This window comes from Halichoerus grypus, chromosome 6, assembly GCF_964656455.1.
Source record: "Halichoerus grypus chromosome 6, mHalGry1.hap1.1, whole genome shotgun sequence".
NCBI lineage: Eukaryota > Metazoa > Chordata > Mammalia > Carnivora > Phocidae > Halichoerus > Halichoerus grypus.
In genome coordinates, this window is record NC_135717.1 from 174,343,440 (window position 1) to 174,366,414 (window position 22,975).

The following is a 22,975-nucleotide window of genomic DNA, read 5'->3' on the forward strand; positions in this document are numbered from 1 at the left end:
TCGTGTGCGCTGGGGTAGGGGGCAGTGTCTTGGCGAGGGCCCAGAACCACAGGCAGAGCGGAGCCAGGACTCGAGTGTGCGTGGCTCCCGAGGCCTCACCTGCCTCCCCCTGCCCTGGGCTCCCTCCTTGTGCCCTGCCACGGTCTCCCAGCGGCAGCGTCCTGGCAGCAAGCCAGGGAGAGGGCAGGGCAGGGCTCTTACTCCATCTCAGCCCAGAGAGGGCGAAAGCCTGGGCAAGGCCACACAGCCATCAGAGGAGGGAGCCGCCCAGGCAGCAGGTGGCCCGGGCCCCAGCGCGGACGGGGCAGGACGGGGCAGGGGTGCAGCGGGAGGTGGGGGGAGGAGGCTGGCTGAAACTGGAGTCAGCTAGGTCACTGTTGCCATGGCTCCCAGAAGTGGAAATGCAAAACATCTAGGTTTACTTGTGCCAGGGTGAACCCTGAGAGAGGGGAGAGAGACCGGAGACACGGAGGCACCCTGGGGCTCGTCGGCCTCATCGCATTCGCACCTCATCGGCCTCAGTTCTGTTCTGTGGCGAATGGGGATGGTGGCCTTTCTCAGGGCCACGGGGCCTGGCAAGGGCTGCGTTCCCGCCTCCCTCGCTCTGTCCACAGCTGTTTTTTTTTTTTTCATCAGAATTGTTCAGAGTACAGAAACATGGAAGGAATCGTAGAGAACACACACATACTTAATTCAGAAATGGGTGCCGTCCACTGTGGATTCTCTGTGTGTCCGTCTCTTAGCCGAACTCTGGGGAAGCGTCCTGCACGCGAGGACCTGAGGTCCATGTACCCGGACCTGAGGTGCCCCTGCGAACACGCCCCTGCAGCTCTTCAGGCCCTGTGGACGTCTCCCCTTTGTCCCAGGACTGTCCCCACTGCTCGTCCATAAGCCAGAATTCCAGCAGGCCTCCGTGCTGCACGCGGTCGCTTTGTCTCATTAGGTCCAGTGTCCCACGGCGCTCTCCCCCTCCCCCCAAACCCGCCCCTGCTCGCTCTGTCTCTCTCTCTTTTTTTTAAATAACAGCTTGCGAAGAGGCCAGGCCAGTTGTGTTGTAGAATGTCTTGTTCTAGATTTCTCTGAGCTTTGCCCCCCCCCCCCCCACGGTGTCCTCTCATGTGTTCTTTGATCCCCGAGGGCTAGTTCTTCGAGAAAGCTGTTCTGGAGGCTTCACTAGATCCACAGGAGACCTCCTGGCAGAAGTCTTCATAGGTGTGTCCCCGGCGTGGCCGCACCCCGGGAGCTGCTGACGTCTGACGCTAAGCTCGCTTGCGTGACTGGGGTGCCGGCCACACTTGTCTGGACACAGTCGTGTGGTCCCCCCCTTTCCCGCACCCCTGATCTCCTGCTTCATTGCAGCAAGGGGCACCGGCTCCCACCCCAGACCGTGCTGGGCCACGCTGCTGCTGGCAGCCGGGGCTTTGGGCTGAGTGTTCTGGGGTCTGGGATGTTTGGGCACGATGGCTGGGGGTGGGGTGGGAGGAGTGAGCGGTCAGGGTGGATTGCGACATGCACGTGTAATCTGATTGTGACTTTATAGGATATGGGTGCGTGTGGATGAAGGACTGGAGGCAATGTGCAGAAATAAAAGTTGTTCACAGGGTTAGGGGAGGCTTTCGTCCCCCTAAATGAAGTCCTTTAGTGTTGCTGTTAAGCCATTTTGCCGTCTGGAAATGCACTGAGCAGAGAGAGGGCGAAGGGTTGACTTGCGGCGACATAAAGCGGACCCGGCTCGCAAAGAGATTGTGTTATCAGCCTGGCACAGGGAAGTTCGCATCAAGGGGAGAGCAGTGACCTTGGGGGCCCTGTGGAATTAGGACTTCCAGCTGCATCCTGTGGAGGGAGAGAGCCAGGACTGGGTGTGGGTGTAGGGTTGAAGTTGGCTGGTGCATGATGTGGCTCGCTTGCTAAAGCCAGATTTCCCCCTCAGAGTTTTTGGAAATGAAGTTCATTCACTTGTACCATAATCAAAAAGAAAAGCAGTGATCGTTCTCTTCTCTTAAAGTAGAGAATGTTGAAGTAGTTTTCATCGAGTGTTTCAGTAAGCACTGACTTTTCAAAGAAAAAAATGTAAGCACACATTTTGTTAGAAGTGACAGGTCGTCCGTAACCCAAACTGGCTTAAGCAGAAAAGAGGATTTATTGGATCTTTGCATTCAGGTGCAGCTGGGTCCAGGTGCACAATGTTTCAGAGGACTGTTTCTCTATCTTGTTCTGTCTTCTGCCTTTGGCTTCATTTTTCTCATGTTCCATGTGGTGACCTTTGGTAGTACCAGGCCCATCTCCTCTCAGTTTTGGGTCCAGTGGAATACATTTAAGAAGTATCTCTTCTCAGGATGCCCGGGTGGCTCAGTCAGTTAAGTGTCCGACTCTTGATTTCAGCCAGGTCATGATCTCAGGGTCGTGAGATCGAGCCCCATGCTGGGCTCCGCCTGAGCCTGCTTAAAAAAAAAAAAAAAGTATTTCTTCTCAGTAGCTTTTATGGAAGTCTTAGAATTCAGTCTGCTTAGAATGGCGGCATGTGATCACTCCTGACCTCATCTCTGTGCCTTGGGGAATTTGGTGCCAGGATTGGCCAGGCAAGGATCCCTCATTCCGTCCTTGGTGCCCAAAGTGGAGCTTCCTTCCACGTCGCACGGGCTCTGTGTGCCTGTGTTTATGCTCTTGTACTTCTGTGCATACGTGTGTGTGTGTGCATGTGTGTGTGTACGTGTGTGAGGAAGAGGGAGTGTGTGTGTGAGAGAGAGAGAGAGAGAGAAAGTGGGGGGAGTTCCTGTAGAGGGGGAGGGAATGCTGGTGGCCAAGAGGACAACTGTCTACTCTGTCTAGCTAAGAAGTCCCTTCCCGTGTGACTGCAGGCCTGGACTCTGGCCATAGCACAGACCGCGCAGGCCGCACGGGCCGGGGACGCTGGGCCCCTGACGTCCCTGGTGTTGGGAGGCGGCCTCCCCGGCCAATGTGGGACCTCAGCAAGCTCCTTGCCCTCTGTCGGTTGCCATATGTTTCCGGTGAGGTCAGCTCCCTTCCTCCTGCTGACCTTTTCCTGTTCGGGTCCTTCTCTCAGCCTGAGCACTTTTGAGGGCACACATCTGTTCCCCTCTGTGTCCGGGGCCCCGTTGCCCTGCCCAAGACATGGTTGTCAAGTGAAAGTTCGAGGTCTGTGTGACCCCCTCTCCCCACCCTCCTGCTGCGGCCTGGGCATCCAGCCACGTGGGTCCCGACCCCTCTCCCGCCTCCTTCCTCTAGGGAACTGCACGCAGCCTTTCCACCTGCTGGGCAGCCCTCCCTGAGTACCTGACACATCTGACCCCCAAACGCACAACAGCACCCAGAGACAGAACGTGGCCAGTCCCTGGGCCCTTCTGTCAGGGTAGGCACCTCACTGACCTCTGTCACCATAGGTTCACTTTGCCTGCTTCAAACTTTTTTTTTTTTAAGATTTTATTTATTTGAGAGAAAGCAAAAGCAAGAGAGATCACAGAGGCAGAGGGAGAAGCAGACTCGCTGCTGAGCAGCGAGCCCGATGCGGGGCTCGATCCAAGACACCTGAGCAGGTGACTCCCTGACCTTTGGCTCGGTTTTCTCATCTGTAAAATGGAGATGAAAAATAGCACTTAGCCTACAGAGAGTTTTGCAGAGGAAGAAGAGGGCTTGAGCAAGGTTTTAAATTTTTTTATATTCATAAAACATTCTTTACATTGTCAGCCATGCATTGTTTTAGTTCAGATCCCGTATGTTCTATTAAGAGCAATACAGGCTTGTGCAAAAATGAAAAAAGGCTGAATGTGGGAAAGTAAATGGATTGATTAACCCTCATCCTAGCTCTCTTAGAAAACGGCATTTTAGCAATGCTGTGCATTTCCTTTTGCTATTAAAAATCGGGCCAAAGTGTATGTGCTGTTTTCACCCTGCGTTGTTAATGTTTTAAAACACCTTTATTGAGATATGATTCGCATAATATATGACTAACCCGCACAAAGCCTACATAGTCCAGTGTTTTTAGCGTCTTCACAGAGAATGTGCACCTGTCACCCCTGTCACTTTGAGGACGTTTTCTTCACCTTAGAAAGAACCAGTGCTGCTTGGCTGCCGCTTCCTTAGTCCCCATCCCCCCCAGCCCCTGGCTATCACCAACCCGCTTTCTGTCTGTGGCCTTGCAAGTTCCGGACATTTCGTATAAATGAAACCATGTCATCTTTTGTGACTGGCTTCTTTCGCCCAGCGTCACGTTTTCAAGTTTCAGCCGGGTGGTAGCAGGTATCAGTACTTTATCCCTTTGCGTGGGCAAATATTCCATTATTTGGGGACTACCAGGGATTTCTGTAAAGATTTGCACAGGTACTGAAGCATTATCCTGGGCCCAGAATGACCACGTTTGGTAACTCCTAGCTGTGCAGCCACGAGCAGTTCTAATTGATCTTTGCTGGCCTCAGTTTCCCCCTCCATAAAATGGGTGCAGGAGTGAGTGTGCGTTGCTCTGAGCAGGCATGATGGTAGCCTTGAGGGCTTCAGCCCTGATAGTGCTGTTCATGCTCAAGGTATGCGCCGCCCCTGCGGCCGCCTGCCCTGCTCTCCTGGGACATGGGGCTGCTTGGTGAGAGGGAGCTCCAGCCAGGGGCGCCAGGTCCTGAACAAGAGGCAGTCACATACACGGGCCCACAGCTTCGGGGCTCCAGCTCCCTGAACCTCCCCCACGTGGAGGGTGGTGGGCTGGGCAGGTGAACAGAGGTGGAAACGTCGTCTTGACTTGGGGTCTTGGGGTTCGGAAGTGGGTGCTTTTTTCATGTTAAAGAGAGAAAAGCAAGCCAGGCACTCGAAGGGCATTTCCTTCATTCTTTGAGCCCTCACGGGTACCTGTGTGTTAAATGTCCCCCGGTTCTGTGTGCTTTTCCCACAGGGTATTGGAAAGACCCCATGCCAGGGTCCCTGAGAGGTGGCATCGGAAAGGTGTGCCTGGGCCGCCCTGCCCAGCAGCAGAGCATGTCCCGGCTGGACTTGGAGATGCTGGCCGAAATAGGTAAATGTATGTTCTCCTTCCAGCCTCGTCCTGTGAGATCATTGGCGTACATTTGCTTTTAATAGATAATATATGTACATGGGAGGCTTAAGTGGAATAATATCCTCATTCGCTACTTAAGGCTACCCACTAAGCTGCCAGATTCTGTATCCCCATCTTACAGACAAGCAAACTGAGGCTCAGGGTAACTTGAAAACATGCCCGAGGGCACCCGGTTGTGGGGGCCAAGCTGGGAGGAGAGCCTCTCCCTGGAATCGCCCCCTGGCGTTTTGGTTAAGATCCTACATGTACGAGTTTACCTGCGAGGCTATTCCTATTATGTGCACTGGGGCCAGCTGTTTGATTCATTTTCCTCCCTCAGGTTTACAATAAATGGAGTAGATCCTAAGAACCCGCTGAAGGCCTGTAGCCCTGAAATAAACAGTTTTCTGTTCTGCATCCGGCATCAGCGTGTCCCACCCAGATGCGGGAAGCCTTGGCTGGTTTTACACCTGCCGCTGATTTGCTCCCGAGGAGCCATCACTGTGCCTTCCGGTTTGCTCCCCTTGCTGCTTAAGGGACTGTCCACTGCTCATCTGTCAGGATGCTTCATGTGGCCTTCTTCCCTGCGTCTGTGTCTCTTCTCTTCGCACCAGAGCCCCAGTCATCGGATTTAGGGTCCACCCTAATCCAGTATGACCGTGTCTGAACTCATTTCATCTCTAAAGACATTATTTCCAAATGAGGTCCCATCATGAGGCGGACATGAATCTTGGAGGAACACTCCTCCACCCAGTGCATCTGGGGACCAAAGTCTAGCCTGAAATTTGAAGGTCTCATTCTTTTTCCAGCTGAAAACATCTCAGCGTTGATTTGTTTTGCACAAAGGAACCCCCTCTACTGAAATTAAACTGGAAAACCGTCCTTTGTCCTCCTTCATAGCACAGTAACCCATTTCTGCCCTCAGCCCAGCTGTGGTTTCCCTGCCGGCTACCAGTGTCTACATCGTCCAGCAGGGCTTGGGTTGGTTGGAATTTGGAGCTGGGAATCAAGTTCAAGTCCACACTCCACTGTCCATGAGCAGTGTGACCTTGGGCACTCATTCCCCGTGTCTGAGCCTCCCGTTTCCACTCCTGTCGGTGTGGAGGGCAGTATTCAGCCCCGAGGTCTCATTTTATCCCTCCATGGTTCTGCACACTGAGCAGGCGCATAGTGGGTGCATACAGAGGTGTGCGCATAGTGGGTGCACAGGAGGGGTGGGCACGCTACCAAGCAGATGCATAGTGGGGTCACACTGAGCAAACGCATAGTGGGTGCACAGGAAAGGTGGGCACATAGTGGGAGCACAGCAGAGATGGGCGCATGGTGGGTGCACAGCTAAGGCATGGTGACTGTCCTATAAAAAGACCCAGGAGGGCCCCTCATTGCCCTTCTTCCTTGAGAAGACAGCTGACTTCCTCTAATCCTTGTTGTCTGCCATAGAGCTGCGGAAAGATGAGGAGCAGGCAGCTGCCCTGAGCATAGTGAGAAGGCCGTTGGTGGTGCCCTCGGCTGGCCAGGACCCCGTGCTGAGCATGAATCACCCCTTCTACGACGTGGCCAGGCACGGCATCCTGCAGGTGGCAGGTGGGTCGCAGCTGGGTGGTCCCAGGAACACTGACCGTGCCACGTGGGCGCCGTGGTACAGGGTGGGTTCATCCGGGCCACTTCCCTCCAGCCGGCTGTGGCCCCACAATGAAAGCCACAGTAAGAACCAAAGCTCCTGCCTGTGTTTGGAAAAAGCCGACGACATCGGGGTCCTCCAGAGGGACGGGACCAGGAAGATGTAGAGAGGTCCACGCGAGAGGAGATTTATAGTCGGGATTGGCTCTCGCTTGACGGTGGAGGCTGAGAAGTGCCAGGATCTGCCATCCGCAAGCTGGGGACCCAGGAAGGGCCTCTGGTCTGAGTCCTAGCCCAAGCTCTGGAGAACCAGGAGCGCTGGTGTCCCCCAGTATCTGAGGGCTAGAGAAAGTGGATAGCCCAGCTCGAGCAGACGGCAAATTCACCCCTTTGCCCTTCTGTTCTATCCAGGCCCTTAACAGATTGGATTCGCCCTCCTGCCTTGGGGAGGGCGATCTTTACTCGGTTCAAATGCTGCTCTCCTCTGGAAACAGCCCTCACAGACACACGAAGAAATAATGTTTTACAGCCATCTGGGACTCCCTGAGCCCAGTCGAGGTGACACATGGCATTAGCTGTCATAGGCAGTGACCCTAACATCTCACCTCTTTGTCCCTTGCACTGAGCTCCATAAACATTAGTCCCTATCCCCAAGGTGCTGGAATCTTGTCAAGGTGATGATGAAACAGGAATGGTTCTCAGTAGTTGGAGGCCCCCAAGACACAAACGGCAAGTATTTTGGTGCACGCTCCATGCAGAGGACCAAGGAGAGGTTGGGGATTGGACAGCTGGCCAGCCATTTCAAGCCCCAGATGTTCATTTTGGAGAACCTTTAAGGTTTAGGGAGCAGGGATGGTTGCTGGACCCTCTGTGGGAGCACAGATCAGGTGCCCACAAAAGGAAGGCAGGAAATACAGTTATTTTTCATAAGAATAAAAAATACATTATGTTAATATGCAATGGATTATTTTTAAAGATTTTTAAATTTTATTTAAGAGAGGGAGAGAGAGAGCACGTGCATGAGCAGGGGAGGAGCAGAGGGAGAGGGACAAGTAGACTCTGCGCTGAGCATGGATCCTGATGTGGGGCCCGATCCCACGACCCCGAGATCATGACCTGAGCCGAAGTCAGGAGTCAAATGCTCAACCAAGCCACCCAGGCGCCCCTGCAATGGGTTATTTTTAAGTGAATGAATAAATATTTTAAAATTTTCTCTTTTAGGTTTCTAGTATGGTCAATTTCTATAGAAATAACCTACCTTTTAAAAAATTTTAAGACTCTTTGAGGACCGGGGCACCTGGGTGGCTCAGTTGGTTGAGCCTCTGACTGACTCTTGGTTTCGCTCAGGTCATGATCTCAGGGTCATGAGATCAAACCCCGTGTCAGGCTCCGCACTGAGCTCGGAGCCTGCTTGGGATTCTCTCTCCTTCTCTGCCCCTCCCCCAGCTCACATGTGCTCTGTCTTTCTCTAAAATAAATTTCATTTATTTATTTTATATATATATGTAAATAAATATATGAAATCTTTAAAAAAAAAAAAAAAAAAACAACTCCTTGAGGACGTCAGTAATTTTTTAGAGTATCGATGGGTTCCAAGACCTAAAAGTCTGAGAAGCGGTGGCCTTGCACATGAGCTGTCTAGGCGGATGTCCCTTGCATGCTCGAGGGGAATATGTATCCCGCAGCGCTGGGCAGAATGTTCTGCGTATTTCTGTCAGGTTCAGTTGATGAGTGGTGTTGCCTAGATTTCTGCCTCTTTCTGCTTCTGTGTCTACGTCTATCAGTTGTTGACTGAGGGGTGCTCAGAGCGCCCATGGTTGGAATTTGTCAGTTTCTGCCTCTGATTCTGTCCGCTTTTGTTCCGTGTGTCTTGACACTTTGCTTTTGGGGGCACATACACTTAGGGTTGTTACATCTTCTTGATGTGTTGACCTCTGCATCGTTTCCAAGTGCCCTCCTTTACGTCCGGCTGTGCGCCCGTGATGAGAGCCGCGTCTGACGTTCATGTAGTCGGGCCAGCTGGGCCAGCTCTGTCCTTACTGGCGTTGGTAGGTAGGCCTTCTCCATGCCTTTCCCTTCAGCCGGTCCCAGTCTTTACGGATGAAGTGCATCGCGTATGGACAGCTTCCCATGAGATCTTTTTGTACTTCCGTTGAGGTGCCTCTTAGCGGGACCACGTCCTCAGCACCTCGAGGGTGTGCTCAGGAGTCTACACTTGGTCACGGGGCTCTGGGGAACGTGAGGCAGAGGGCCAGCGCTGTGGGGCTTGTGGTTTAGAGTGACCCTCTTGCCGCCGTGTGGGGGCTGCCGATGGTGGCTGCGTGGGGCCCCAGTAGGAGCAAGAACAGTGGTCTGAGTTCATGCTGTGGAGAGAGATTTTCAACGTCAGGCTGGAGGACCAGCTGAAACCCGACTGGGAAGGGGCCCTAGCAGAGTGGGATGAGAGTTCAGTCAAGAGATGGGGGTCCTGCCTCATCTCCACCTGCTGGGCTGGGGGCCTGGGGCCAGGACAGGGTTCCTTCTTGGAGCGAGGCTGTGGTGGCCCCGTGGTTTGTGGTGGGTCCTTCAGGACCTAATGTTAAGGGTCTGTGGGCGCCTTGAGCTGTGGGCAGATTCTTCCAGAGATGCTCTGAGGTCATCATGGTGGAACGCTTGAGCCTGTCCTCAAGCTACGGGTTTCTATGCTATGAGAGATGACAGCTTGGGTGGCAGTCCTCAGATTCTGGAGAGTTCTCTCGTTTTAGAGCAGAGTTCTCACTTAAACGCCAGCTTCTTGAGACATTTAACTATCTTTAGAGAACACCTGAGGCCCTCAGACCCCCCCCCTTAAAAGATGCCAGCCCAGCCAGAGGTCCTCAGGAGTCAGGCAGAGGCTGCTGGAGCAGAGCCAGACAGAGACAGCTCTACACGTGGCTGAGATAGACCTCACTGTCAAAGAACTAAAGCAACGGAGATCGAGACGCTCTGACCCGGAGGAACCAGCGGCTAGGGAGAGAGAAATCAGCATCCCCGAAACCACCACTGGCTTTTCTATCAGAGCACCTGGCGAGAGCCCCTGGCGTTCCCTCGCTGAGGGTCAGTCCCCTGCCCCCTCCTCCCAGCCTCACTCGGGCATCCGGCTCTGTCCCCTCGTCCCTAACTCTGGTTCAGGCTCCTGTGGGGCTGGCTCGCCCGGGGGACAGTTCACCACCTAGAACCCTTCCCTCTGCTCCACCGGGAAGCCATGTGGGCCACCCTGTGACTCCTGCCAAGGGGTCTACTTTGGGCGTGAGCAGACCTCACTCCCCACTAGGGGGATCCCCCTAGTTTCCTCTCTGGGTGTCACTTCCCCGAGAGCTGGACATGCAGAACTGCAGCTAGAAATTGGAGTGTTGTACAAAGTAATATTGAATGATCTGTCTATATTTAAGGGGTGTGCACGTGGCCAAATAGAAGCTTTGTAGAATTGTAATTCTTTAAGATAGTGTTTTGTAAATAAAGTTGATTTCAGCATTTTAAGAAGTGGTCACCGTCTGGAGCTCAGTCTGGGGCCAGGGCTGTGAGCCCAGAAGGATATGACAAGGGTGGAGAGCGGGGTAGGCGGGGGGTGGGTTTGGGCCCGAGGAGCAGAGAGGCCAGAGGCGTAATCCAGAGACGCGGAGGTGGTGAGAGAGAAGAGAAGGGGGGGACAGGCGGATCTGGTCCTCCTGGATGACAGGTTGCCACCTCAGACCTGGATCTTTCCCCTCAGTTTAGATCCCTTCCCTGCAGGATGCAGACAAAATGGGCCTTCATGTCTCCTTTTATTTCTGCAAAAAAAGATGAGCAGCCTTAAAACAAAAACCCAAAGAGACAAACTCCCAAATCACTCCTGGTTAGATTGCTACTGCCTTTATTATGCATTTTAATCGTCCTTCACTCGGAGCAGATGACGGATCGTCTGGAGTGCGTTCCGGGCGATGGCTCCGGGAGCCGTTCCTTTATTCATAAACTGGGCTTCCCCTGTCTCGGAGACAGTGAGCGATGTTGTGTGGCGCACAGTGAGGGGAGGAATAGGGGTCATGAATTAAACTGATGCCTCGCAGAATTTGCATTTTATTGATAGTTTTCATTTCCTTCCACATTATATCATGTTGAAGCCCGTTTTTGATAGCTGGCCTGTGTTAGCGGAGAATGACGGAGGGGTATTTACTCATATTGACTGATACCATTAATGCAGGTGCTGCGTTGACTGCTTAGTAAGTGGGAGGCCTGGCCGTCCCGGGGGTTCCTCTGGGCCGCCTGGGAGGCCTGCCCACGGGTGTCACGGGGCGCTCAGGGGCGGAGGGCGCTGTGCCCGCCAGGCTGGGGGTGCCGCCCTCGGAGCCGGCCAGCTGTGAGCGTGAACCCCGCTCCAGTGGGCCTCAGCTCCCTCTTCTGTAAATGAAACAGCATGCCTGGAGACACCCAGCTCTGGCCTGTGGAAACGGTCACATTTATTGAGCACTTACTGTATGCCAGGGCTATGCCAAGACTTTATTGAAGTTACTGACTCAGTCCTTCCCAGCCAGTGTTTTTTTTTTTTAAGATTTATTTATTTGAGAGAGAGAAAGTGTGGGGAGGGCCAGAGGGAGAGAGAATCTCAAGCAGACTCCCTGCTGAGCGTGGAACTTGATGCGGGACTCGATCCCACGACCCCGAGATCATGACCTGAACCAATGCCAAGAGTTGGATGCTCAACCGACTGAGCCACCCAGGTGCCCCTTCCCAGCCACTTTTATTTTTGAGCCTGTATCTGCAGAGCGGCAGAGAGGCTGGCTTGGGGCTGCCTGGCTGTGAGGGGACAGGGATTCTGTCCCCAGAGCCAGGGCCCAGCCTGTCCTTCTTCTCTCCTTTTTCACAAACCCAGTGTGCCCACCGCCACACTCGCTGTAAGCTTCGTGAGTCTGTCCAGTCTGAATGATGCTGGGATGTTAGCTTCGGGGACATTTAGAAATCTGTTGACATGAAAAGAAAATGCTAAGTTAGTTGCCCTTTTGATTTTGAGGGAAGTGTAAGGCCTTCACTGGTAGCTCAGCATCCTGCAAGTTGATGAACTGTGCAAACAGTAGGTGCACAGTTAAGTGTTCGTGCAGTGAAGGAGTGAACAAGTCAGTGCTTTATACAAGCAGCATGAGAAGGGACTGGGCCAGATGTGGGACTGGGCTCCCAGCCCCCTTCCGTGTGTCTGCCTCTGGCTTGCCCGAACTGTGCTCTGGCCAGGGATGCTCCTCACCCTTGTTTGCAGATGGTGGACAGACGGGGCTCATGGCCTGCTCAGTGCCCCTCACGCCCTATCGCTGGCTGAACGGAGTCCAGACTCTGCCCCTGACCTGCCTTGTCTCTGCATGCCCTCCACCCTCTGGGCCCGCTGACCTGAGCCGCAGTGGTACGTCCCCTCGCCTGGCCAGCACAGCGCCTCTCAGCAGCCGCGGGTCTGGGGGGCTCGGACAGGCCAGGAACCCCTCCCACCCGCTCTCGGCAGACTGGCAAACCAGGGTCAGGAGGGAAGCAGGGCCTGTGGTCTGAGCAGGGTAGGGCGCTGGCGTCCGATGGAGACATGCCACATCCTGGCCTTGCCTGGAGGGTTGGCATTCCTGGACACCAAGCCCCTCCCCAGTCCTGGAGGTCTCTGTCCCCCACCTCCTCGTTCCCGTCCACCATACAGTCTCTGCTTGGGACGCCCTGCTCCGGGCCTCCCTCCACCAGTGGCCGAAGGGCCTTTGGAATGACCCATCAGATGGTGTCCCTTACTTCCCTCCTCACTGGCTCCCCGGTGTCAGCTGGGTGAAGTCAAACCCTGAGTGTCCTCATCCCTGTGGCCTTGACCTCTCCTTCCACCATCATTTCCCATGACAACCTGCAGCCCGCGGGTCACGTCTGTGTCAGACCCCGTGCTGTTCCTCAGCCGACCGGGGAGTCCCGGGAACAGACGTCCGCTCTGCCCTCAGCAAGGCCTTGCCCGCAGCCCCAGTTCCTGCCTCATCTTCCCTTTCTGGAGCTTGGCCTCTGCGTCTCTGGCCTGCTGGGTGGCACCCTCTGGCACAGTAGGTCACGGTGGGGGTGCAGGGTCGTGCGACACGGTGAGGTAAATGACGTGTCTGGCCTTTGTCCCTGATTCTTGGGAAGTAACCTCTAAATCCTTGAAATTTCCCAAGTGATAGCAGCTTTGTGATTCCTGCTGGTTTATGCCAGAGAGGAGGCCCCCAGGGGACCCCGGGTCGTGTATGCTGCCAAGACAGCTCAGGACGGGGCTGCTGAGCCAGAAGGACCAACTGGGATCAGAGGGTCAGTGCTTTGTGACCTCCAGGGGCTAGAGACTGCGTTCAGTCCATTGCCAGGGAATCGATCTGGATTGATCGATTGATCGAGCTGCGTATTGATTGAATCATGACTCCGTCAGCCACACCCCTGTGATGAAACCAGTAAGGGCTCTGGAGCCATGTGCCCTGGGTGGTTGGTGACGTGTCGATCTGCTTGACTGCAGGGGGAGAGGGCAGGGGGGCTCCATGTCCAGGACCCTCCCACCCTGCCCCCGCATCTCCCCTTTTTTGCTGGTCTTGCTTGGTGTCCTTTATGATAAAATGCAAGTGAGCTAGTGAATTACCGTTCATGAGGGGGTTGTGGGAACCTCTGGATTTGTAGCCAGCTGGTCAGAATTGGGGTGGCTTGGGGACCCCCGACCAGCAGCTGCTGTCTGAAGTGAGGACCGCTCTGTGGAGGATGGAGCCCTTCGCCTGTGAGGTGTGGCCTAAGCCCAGCCAGGTGGAAGGCACTGGAGATGTAGCCTCTGGCTGCTGGAGTCCCCCGGCTTCTCAGGGGCTTGTGGAGCTGGGCGAAGACCCCGTCCCCACATCACTGTCCTTTGCCCGCGACGGTGGCCAGGCGAGGGCCGTGTCTGGTCTTTCTTCCCACAGCTGAGTGCACAGTGGGCCTCCAGTGAACGCTTGTTGACCTAGTCTTCCATTTGCCAAATTATTTAGTACATCCTGAGACTTTCCACTTGGCCTGACTGACGATGATAATGCCACTCAGGGTTCTTGACCTTTCATCACGGACGCTAACTTTCTCTCCCAGCTCTAGGGGAAATTAATTCCCGTTGCTGCGGTAGCCACACAGAAGATCCCAGCTTGAGAAGCAACACTGTCCTTTTTCCTCGTGCCACACACGTGAGCACAGACACAGCTTGGCCACGGGACCCTGGCCTCAGACGCTAGAAACTGTGTGGGAGATGCTCCCCTCCTGGGCGCAGCCATTGAAGGATTTGTGCCCAAAGCCCCCATTTGGTGAGGCTTCCGGTGCAGTCCTTCCAAACAGGGGCTTTCTAGACACATGGGAAGCATGAGCAGAATCCCTAAGGAGCCTCGGAAATGAGAAGGTGCTGTGTCTAGAAACCGGAACAGCTCAAGAATTCTGAATATCAGAGTAGCTTCCGGGCTCCTGGGAAGATCCAGACGTGTCCTCAGTAACAAGCAGCCGTCCTGGGTGTGCGGTCAGGGCAGGGCACGAGCATGCACGTGGGTGTGCCTGTGGGCGCGCGCGTGTGCGTGCGAGCGAGTGTGTGTGCTGCCCCGACTAGTTCGGTTCAGAGCTGGAGGGGGTGGGAAAGCCCTGCTCTCATCCTCTCGTTTTAAGTAAAACCCTGGAAACAGCTGTAAATCCTTCTTCACAATGAAAGTGAGTTTAAAGTGATGTAATTTCTAGAAAGGTATTTGCTTTCTTCAGGTTCTAGAATCCGTCTTTCAGTCGATCAGTGACAGATTATTGGACGTAATTTGAGGACAGGCATGGGCAATGAGCCTGGGTACTGGGGACACTGATGATCAGACAGGAACCGGCCCTTGGGGAGCACCTCCCTCCCCCGCGCACTGTCCCACGTGTGGTGAGCACCACTGTGTCAGGAGAGTTGCAGGGTCCCCAGGGCCACGCGGGGGGCCAGCACTGAGCATCAGGACTCCTGTACCCTGTGAGGTCATGTCCAGGGGTGACTGTCCCCCAGACCACCCCAGCCTTCTGCAAGGCCCAGAGTCCTGGGGGTGCTCAGGGCGACACTCTGATTCTGTGGGGAGGAGGCAGTGGGCAGGGTGGCCAAACACTCGCTGTGAAGCCAGATGCATCTGGGTTCCAGCCCAGTGCCCTTGGCCGGCCGTGCGGCTCTGCACTGGGGACTTAATCCCGCCAGGCCCCAGCTTCTCCGTGGGGGCTGGTGCTGAACGTGAGCTTGGCTCCTGCACACAGCATCGTGTAGTAGATGCTCCCTCGGCAGGTGCTGTCTTGGCTACCCGCCAGCCGCCTGTGCCTCTTAGGTCAGGTGGGGCTGCTCGGGAGGCTCCCGTTTTCCGTGAACGCCTGGGGCTGTTCCACGAGAAGGTGGCCCTGGGTGCTGCTGGGGCTCACGCCCATGTCTGCTCCTGCAGGAGAGGACCGCTTTGGAAGACGAGTCATCACCTTCAGCTGCTGCCGGATGCCCCCCTCCCACGAGCTCAACCACAGGCGTCTGCTGGAGTAAGTCTCGTGGAGCCCGCCTCCGTCTCGTCCCTTGCTGCTGGTGTGTGCACGCTCTGGGTGCTGCTGTGCTGCTTCCGGTGCCTCCTTCCTCGTGAGAGGTGCTGGGAGGGTCGGTGCGTCCTGGCCGCAGTCCCAGCACTGCTCCCATTCCCGGTTCTGACCGTTCCGGCCGACCCACTTCTCCACCCACGGCATAGTGCACAGTGGCCGTGCCCGGAGCCCCCAGCTCTAATGAAAGCATGAGCGGGTCCCAGAAGCACTTGAGAGCCTTTGGGGGGTGGTTTGTGAGAATCCCCTTGACCCAAGCCTCCAATCTGGTCCGTTAAAGGATCTTCTGACAGCAGTGGGAAATACAGGGTGGCAGCAGGAACCCTGCTGGCCACAGGGGCTCAGGACTCTTTAGCCCGCACTGCTGCTGGGTGGCAAGATCTGCCATGGAGTCCATGAGGTCACCCCGGGCAGCGAGCTGGCACTCCTGGGTGGTGCTGGCCTCCCTCCAGCATGCTCGCACATGCGGGGCACACAGAGGGAGGGGTGCCGGGTAAGGGAGAGCTCCTATCTGGGGTCCTGCAAGGTTAACACGGGTCCCTTGCCAGATTATTCCTTCTGCGGCATCACAAACCCATGACCTGCGGGTCAAATGTCCCTGAAGGTACACTGCTGGGCCAGGAGGTGTTCAGGATTTGTTTCCTTGTAAAGACAGAAGGATCCCCGACAGAAAGCAGGAGGTTGCAGGAGGCAGGGTAATCATTCATGGCTATGGACTTTCTTTTGGGCCATGAGAATGTTTGGGAGCTGGATGGAGGTGGCGGTTGCACAACATGGTGGATATGCTCAATGCCACTGAATTGTTCATTTTAAAAATGGTTAATGTTATGTTACGAATTTCACCGCAATCCAAAAAAAAACAAAAACAAAACTACCTCTGACAATAACGGGTACATTGTTTTTTCATGTGCCTGCCTCAGAAACCTTCACTACCAGAAGGAAGTGGTCAGCACAGCCTCTGTGAACAGTTGTGTAGGTTGTTGACTGCACAAGGGCAACACAATGATGGGCTGCCATCCAGCTGCCGCTCCTCTCACCCAATGCTGGAGGGTGTCTATCTAGAGAAAGGAGCACCTTTTTCTAATTTACTCAAAGGTGCCCTGTGGGCTTCTTGGCCTTGCTAGGAAGAGCGCCAAGATGGAGTCTTTTCCATGTTTCCATGGAAAACATTGCCACCGCACACACCATCCTCCCTCTCCCTGTCCAAGCAGTAGCTTTCTTGTGGCCAGATGTGCGCTCCTATTTTTGCAGTGGGTGAAGAAATAAGTCCGTGTCTTTGAAGCTCAACCAGTAATTTAGTTAATGACTTCCTGCGCTGAGCACGCTGAGCGCCAGATGTACCCGGACAGGGAGAGAGCTCGGCTTGCTCGCGGGAAGAACCAGGGAGCGCGCTGGGCCAGGGGAAGGGTGCCTGCTTGGACCGGAAGTGTCCAGGTGTCCAGTGGGGATAAGTGAGCTGACCGGAGACGTTCCCCTGGTCTCCCCTCCCAAGAGTTGAGAAATGCAAAGGAGACCATCCATGCAGGATTGAGGCATTCCCGGCAGTGCGGGTGCTCTGTGGACTTACAGATCTGAGCCTGGCTTCTGTCTGCGAGGGGGACAGAAGGATGGCCTTAGTGAAGAGTTCCCCAGTGGATTAGTCCAAAGGGTGTTTGAGCAAGTGCGCCGGAGAGTATCTGGGCGCTGGGCCTGCTTCCCCAATAGATAAGCCCAAACCTTGGACACATCAGGTCAGCTTTGCCTTGGGTTTATACATCAGAGATGACAGGTGAGAGTGCGTGGCTCTCTGGGGGCAGGACAGCGTGGGCAAGAGAGTGGACTGCTCCATTCACATCCTGGCTCTACCCCTTCCTGATTCTCCTCGGCTGGCCTCAGTTGACTGCTCTGTAAAATGGGCCTATAGTGCCTGCCTCCAGGGCTGTGGTGGGGATTAAGTGAGAAAATTCGTGCAAAGCCTGCTGTTCAGAGAGTCAGTGCTTTGGGCCGAGGGCGCTCTGATGATGCTTATAGTCAGACGAGCAGAGGAGAAGCTGACATCCTTTTGTGCAAGATAAAGATCCCCCCTCGGTGTCCTGAGCCGCTGAGCACTTGCAGACAGGCAGGGGCTGCTGGGTGTTTCTCCTGGAGCTGTGCTGCGGACGCTTGTCCCCTGGAGCACCCGGCCCACACCCGATGGACCCAGAGCTCCCGGCAGGCTGCCTTGGCAGGGCACACAGCGAAAGCAGGCCTGCTCCCTGCCACGGGCTCACAGGAGCCGGGCTGAATTAAGGACGAGATGTGCTTTAGGTAATGCCTCGGGCAGCCCGGTCTGACCTGCTCGATGTCGGCGGCCCCTGCCAAAATGACGAGGGACGTTGGAGCTGTCCTCCTGCGGGTGGCTGGACGAGGCCCAGGGCTGGAGGGGATCGCGGAGCTTTGCGGGACTCGTACTGTGGCGTGTGGTCATGTGACAGAAGCAGGGCCGAGTCAGGACTCTGCTTTATGTTCACGAGAAAAAAACGCTCAGAGCTAATCGGGAAGGAAGGAATTGCATGCTCCTAGAGATGCAGCAGAACGGCTCGGGGTCTGTCCTGGGTTCGCATCCCAGCGTGGCCTGTCTGACCTCCCGCCGGCTGCTACTAACTCATCGCTGCAGTGGTGGCGTGAAACGGTGCATTGATTCTCACAGCCAGGAGGCCGAACCAAGGTGTTGGCGGAGCCGGGCGCCCCGTCACTCTCCGCTCTGCCTCTCTCTTCTCAGACACAGCCCCCTTCTGTGATTTCCCTTTTCTTCTGTCCTGTTGGGACGCAGGCGGTATGTTTAGGGCCCGCCCGGATCATCTAGGAGAAACGCCCGCTTGCAACAGCCTTGCCTTAGGCACACCTGCAAAGACCCTTCTCCGAATAAGGTCACATTCACGGGCTCCCGAGATTTGACGTGGATGTCTCTTCTGGACCATTTTTTGGCCTGTCACATCCGCTTGCTAGCTGGGTGACCGTGACCTTCAGGGCTCAACCTCTCTGAGCCTCCTCTAACAAACGAGGACGGGGCCCCCTTGCAGGTGGGTCCCCACGGGCCCTGGATGGGTCCCCCTGTGACCTGGTGGGGCTGGCACCCACTGGACAGCCACGGCTTCTGTTCTGGGGAAAGCGTCCTTGGTTTCGGTGACAGTGACAGGGTGATTTTCGAAGCCGAGTCTGTGCTTTGTGCCCAGGTATTTGAAGCACACGCTGGACCAGTACGTGGAGAGTGATTACACCGTTGTCTACTTCCACCACGGGCTGAACAGCCGGAACAAGCCGTCCCTGGGCTGGCTGCAGAGCACCTACAAGGAGTTTGACAGGAGGTGTGTGCACTCGAGCGCTGGGGGGGTGGAGGGGGGACCCAGGATCGCACTGAGTGGTGGGGAGCCCGGGTGAGAGGCGGGGTCACGGCTGTGCTGTGGGAGGCAGGGAGCTGGGCTGAAGGAGCTTGGGGCGGGTGGGGTCACCTGCCTTCGGGCGGGGGCTCTGTCCAGCCTCGTCATCCAGGGCAGGGGCGACCAGACAGTCCGTACTTCGGCTTCGCGGGCCCTCGGATTTCTGTTGAAACTCTCGTTCTGCCGCGTAGCGCAAGAGCGGCTGCAGATAATAAACACACAGGTGGGACCGGGCTCTAGTCAAACTTGATTTATGGACGCTGGGATGTGAATTTCATGGCATTTTCACATATCCTGAACTGTTACTCTCTTAATTTTTTTCTCCAACTGTTAACAACGGAAAGCCCTTCTCGGCTTTTGGGCTGTGCAAAAGTTGGTGGCCGGCCAGATGTGGCCCGTGTACCCTAGGTCACTGACCCTGGTCTAGAAATGTGGCAAAGGAGTACGACCGTGCAGCTGTCTTCCAGACGCCCCTCATGCTGTCTCCACACTTTACAGTGTGCAAGGGGCTTTCTGGTGTCTCTGTCGGAGAGGTGGGCAGCGTGCTGGACAGGTGAGGACACACAGGCCCCAGAGGGCAGGTGTCTCTCCCTGTGTCCCTCACCTGCTCTGTGGCAGGGCTGGGGCCCCACCTGAGACCCTGTCTCCCTGTCCCACCTGACACACCGCACCTCTTGCAGACAGCGTGGAGCTGGTAGGTGTTTTCTTGAGTGACATCGTGCATAACAATCGACTTTGTAGTGTATTTGGCTAATAGGCTGCCCCATCTGGCCTTGTGTGGATATCCTGGAATCCTCTGGGTGTCCCTTCTCAAAGGCCCTTCATACCTCTGGTGGAAATCTTCCTATCAGACCTTTGAGTGGGGCCGGGATGGTGGCCGGGAGTGCCTGATTTCCCAGAGCCTGCCCTCCTGTCTTTTGGGTCCATAGACTCTTTGGAGGAGTTTCTTGGCTTTCTGTCCTGTGTCCTATAGGGAAAGGATTGTTGCCGCACTTTGCGGTCATTTACCTGACACCGTAAGTACCAGGCGAGATGGAGGCAGCCAGGCCCCAGCTCTGGCCTCTCCTCTGTGAAGCTTTCCTGGGTTGTCCCTGGAGAATCAACAGCCCCTCCCCCGCGGCCTCACTGTCCCTGAGCACATAGTGTGTCTGCAGAGCAGCGTGTTTGTGCCCCCGTGCTCGGCTGCAACCCCCTGACCCACCTCTGTATCCCCTGCGTGAGGGAAGGTGGAGCAGCCAGGTGGGGCCAGGGGTGGGTGCCAGCATTCCAGCTGGGGCGGTCAGAGAGGCCAGATGGAGGAGGCGGCCTCTGAGCAGCCCCTGGAAGGGATGGGCAGGGTGTTGCTAGGTGGCCGACCCGAGAAAGAGTAAGGTGGCCTGAGGCTCCGCTGGGGGAGGGCTGGACTGGGGGATTCGCCTGGGGAATCGTGGAGGGAGGTGGCAAAGGGCAGGGGGTGTGCTAAGGACACCAGCCGTGGTTGAGGAGGCAATATGAATGACATGTTCAAAGTGGCCTTTTCCAGAAGCTCAGGCTAACAGGAGGAGATGCATATGTACTCCTGTGTTGAGCCGATACAGATAAATTATCAAAAGGAAGGAGGCAAACTTGTCTCCTACTTCCCACAAAGGTGGACCAGGAGGTGGGGGTAGGATTATAGACCTTGGCTCGATTGAATCATAAAGGACAGACATTCTAGGCATCAAATCAGCAGTGGAGTGTCTCCTGGGGGTAGTGAGTTCCCCATCACCAGGGGTATGCAAGCAGAGCTCCAGATCCAATTTGGTGAGATTTACACCACAAGAGTTTCTGCCTGCTCTCGCTGCACCCTGGTGGGTTTCCTGCATTCTTTTCCTCTTGGCTGTTGACTCCTGGTTCTCCAGACTGTTCTGCCAGGTTGCTCCTTTTAAGGGAGAACCAGTCCACACACGAGTGTTGTTACCCCCTTCCGGGAAGCCACCTCCACGTCAGGATGGACTCAGTGGCAGCAGTGCTCTGGGACCCTGGACCACCCACAAGTCACTGCAGCTCCCCCTCTCTGCATTGAGAGCCTTTCTTTTTGTAATTAGTTAGTATTTCCTTGGGAGATGCTTTGAGACTCTGTAGATACTTGCTCCTCATCAAAGTGTCATGTCCTAGCCTTTGCCTCCATTGCTCATTCTCGGCCCAGTGAGAACTCTGATGGGGGCCAAATGGTGCTTGGAACTATTGGCAATTTACCGTAAGGAAGAGCTTACACTTCCGGCTTATTTATATCAATATGGACTTGCGGTTTCCTGTTTCATTCAATGGGTTCTAATCCATGACTATGTTTAGTGTTCAGATTCAAATGCGGCCAGGTGGGTGCCCTTCCAGCCTGGCTCCTGTGACCCTCAAATGTTTGCCGTCACGCTGAGCACTGCGCTTACAGAATCTCGCACAAGCGGGGGCTCCAGGCACACCTTACATTGTTCCCCGCCCGCCCTGGGGTCTGCTGTTGGTCTAGGAGCCCTGGTTCCTTTCAGTGCGGGTGCTGTCCAGGGGCCAGGGTCTGGAAGTAGTGTGCTTGTTGCTTTTGGGGTGACTGGCTCCCAGGCCCTATGCATGGACAGTTGGGGTGTTTCCACACTTGTCCGTTTCTGCCGGGAAATCTCACCCCCGATGCCTACAGCCGTTCCCTGCAGCTCAGGGCTCGCTCTGGTGTTCTCTCCCTCTGCATCTGTCCCCCTCCCCTCTGGCAGCGAGAACCCTGCTGATGTGCTTACCTCTCCGTCGCCCAGCATCTGACTGATCTCACTGGTCCTGTTACCCTCTCGGACCACCCCGCCACTGCGCACCCCCTTCCCGTCCCGGTGCGTCCCCGTGAGGAATCCTTGCTCACACACCCAGCGGCTCCAGCTCACCTCCCCTGGCTCTGCCCCTCCCCTGCCCGCCCCCCCTACTCCCAGGTCTGGCCAGGAGGCACCCTGGTCCACGTGTGATGACCAGCTCTCAGGGGATTGGGGAGGCTGGCTTGTGACATGGGTGGGTCTCCTGCCCCTGTGGCCAGCTTCAAGCTACCAGCATGATGCCACTGGACACAGATCCGGGGGACACTCGGTATGGACTTCCCTTATTCAGATGCAGCAGACAAGTAGTGTCAAGGGCATAGGAAGGAGTAAAATAATGAGCAAGTGATGAGTTTTGAATATTTATTACCTTGGTGCTTAATACGATTTACTTAATTATGTGTTTATATTATTTAATATGTTTTTCACAACTGGTTCCCCAAACGCCTGAAATTCTGACAATCAGTCGGCTCTTGTGAATGGATAAGAGCTGGCCAGCGTCCCCCTGGCTGACCGCACGCTGGCTTGTGCGGACGCCCCTCCTCCCCTCAGACAACGCCCGGCCGGGCCACGGCCACCCTGCCCGCCCTCGCTGTCTCCACCCCGGGGGGTGCCAACCTCCTTGGCTCAGCCTCATGGCCTTGGACTGAATTATTCTGGAATGAGGGGAGCAAGCGAGCCAAGTGGCACCCCATTTTTTAAGTGGGTGCCCCATACCCCGTGGTGTGGGTGCAAACTGTAAAGTGTTGCGCGCATGCTAGTCGGCGGTGGCAGACGAGAGGTCCTGATTTTCCCCCTCAGCTTTTGGTTCAGTGTTCTTAAATTGGCTCTGTTGACAGAGCGAAGGTTCTGAAGCTCACTGTTAAGGCTTCGTGGTTACTCACCTTAAGGTGTAGGTCTTGTTGCTCTGAAGTCATCTCACGCTTCCCTCCTTAGGTACAAAAAGAACTTGAAGGCGCTGTACGTTGTGCACCCCACCAACTTCATCAAGGTCCTGTGGACCATCTTCAAACCCCTCATCAGGTATGTGGCATTCTCAGCAAGAACCTCACTGGGGCGGGAGGCTCCATCCTGTGGGCTTAGGGCGGGGGGACGGCTCTCCCTATGTGGCTTTGTGGAGGTCTCATCTCTGGGGCACCCATGTGTCTGGGGTACGCCGCCCACCCCGTGGCTATGGTGGGCATGGGGCTGACGGTCCTGAAAGTCCTGAATAGGAACACCAGCTCACGATACTGGTGAGCTTTGCACCTGGTATTTTTAAATCCCACCCTGGCCACTTTATGCACCTGTGTCGGGGGTCTCAAAGACCACCTCAGGTTTGGTGGTTCACTGCAAGGACTCACAAAACTCAGACCAGCACTCATTCTAGAGAGTGTGGCCCACGTGGCCCTGCCAGGGTGGTCGGATGCGGCTCCCAGATCTGCAGGCTCTGCTTGGAGAATTTCTGGAATAGCAGACTGAGTCTGCTCCCGTTTAACGCAGGGAGAGACTTCCGTGGCTAGAGTTCCTTTTGTTGTAGGAGAATTGCCCGCCAGTTTTCCCACGGCTTGCCTGTCCTGCCG

At 55.4% G+C, this 22,975-nt stretch overlaps 1 protein-coding gene across 2 annotated transcripts in view; it reads left to right on the plus strand.

Annotated features, from left to right (window-relative positions):
- Window positions 1-22,975, plus strand: part of ARHGAP8 (Rho GTPase activating protein 8) — a 69,083-nt gene that overhangs the window by 15,960 nt on the left and 30,148 nt on the right. The window contains exons 2-7 of one of the 2 annotated variants that reach the window (XM_078076724.1): window positions 4,898-5,017; window positions 6,479-6,622; window positions 15,073-15,160; window positions 18,406-18,537; window positions 19,539-19,625; window positions 22,350-22,436. In XM_078076724.1, the coding sequence (XP_077932850.1) occupies window positions 4,915-5,017; window positions 6,479-6,622; window positions 15,073-15,160; window positions 18,406-18,537; window positions 19,539-19,625; window positions 22,350-22,436 (641 nt within the window). In that variant the 5' untranslated portion in view covers window positions 4,898-4,914. The remainder of the gene's footprint in view (window positions 1-4,897; window positions 5,018-6,478; window positions 6,623-15,072; window positions 15,161-18,405; window positions 18,538-19,538; window positions 19,626-22,349; window positions 22,437-22,975) is intronic. The other variant, XM_036084064.2, reaches the window with a different exon arrangement.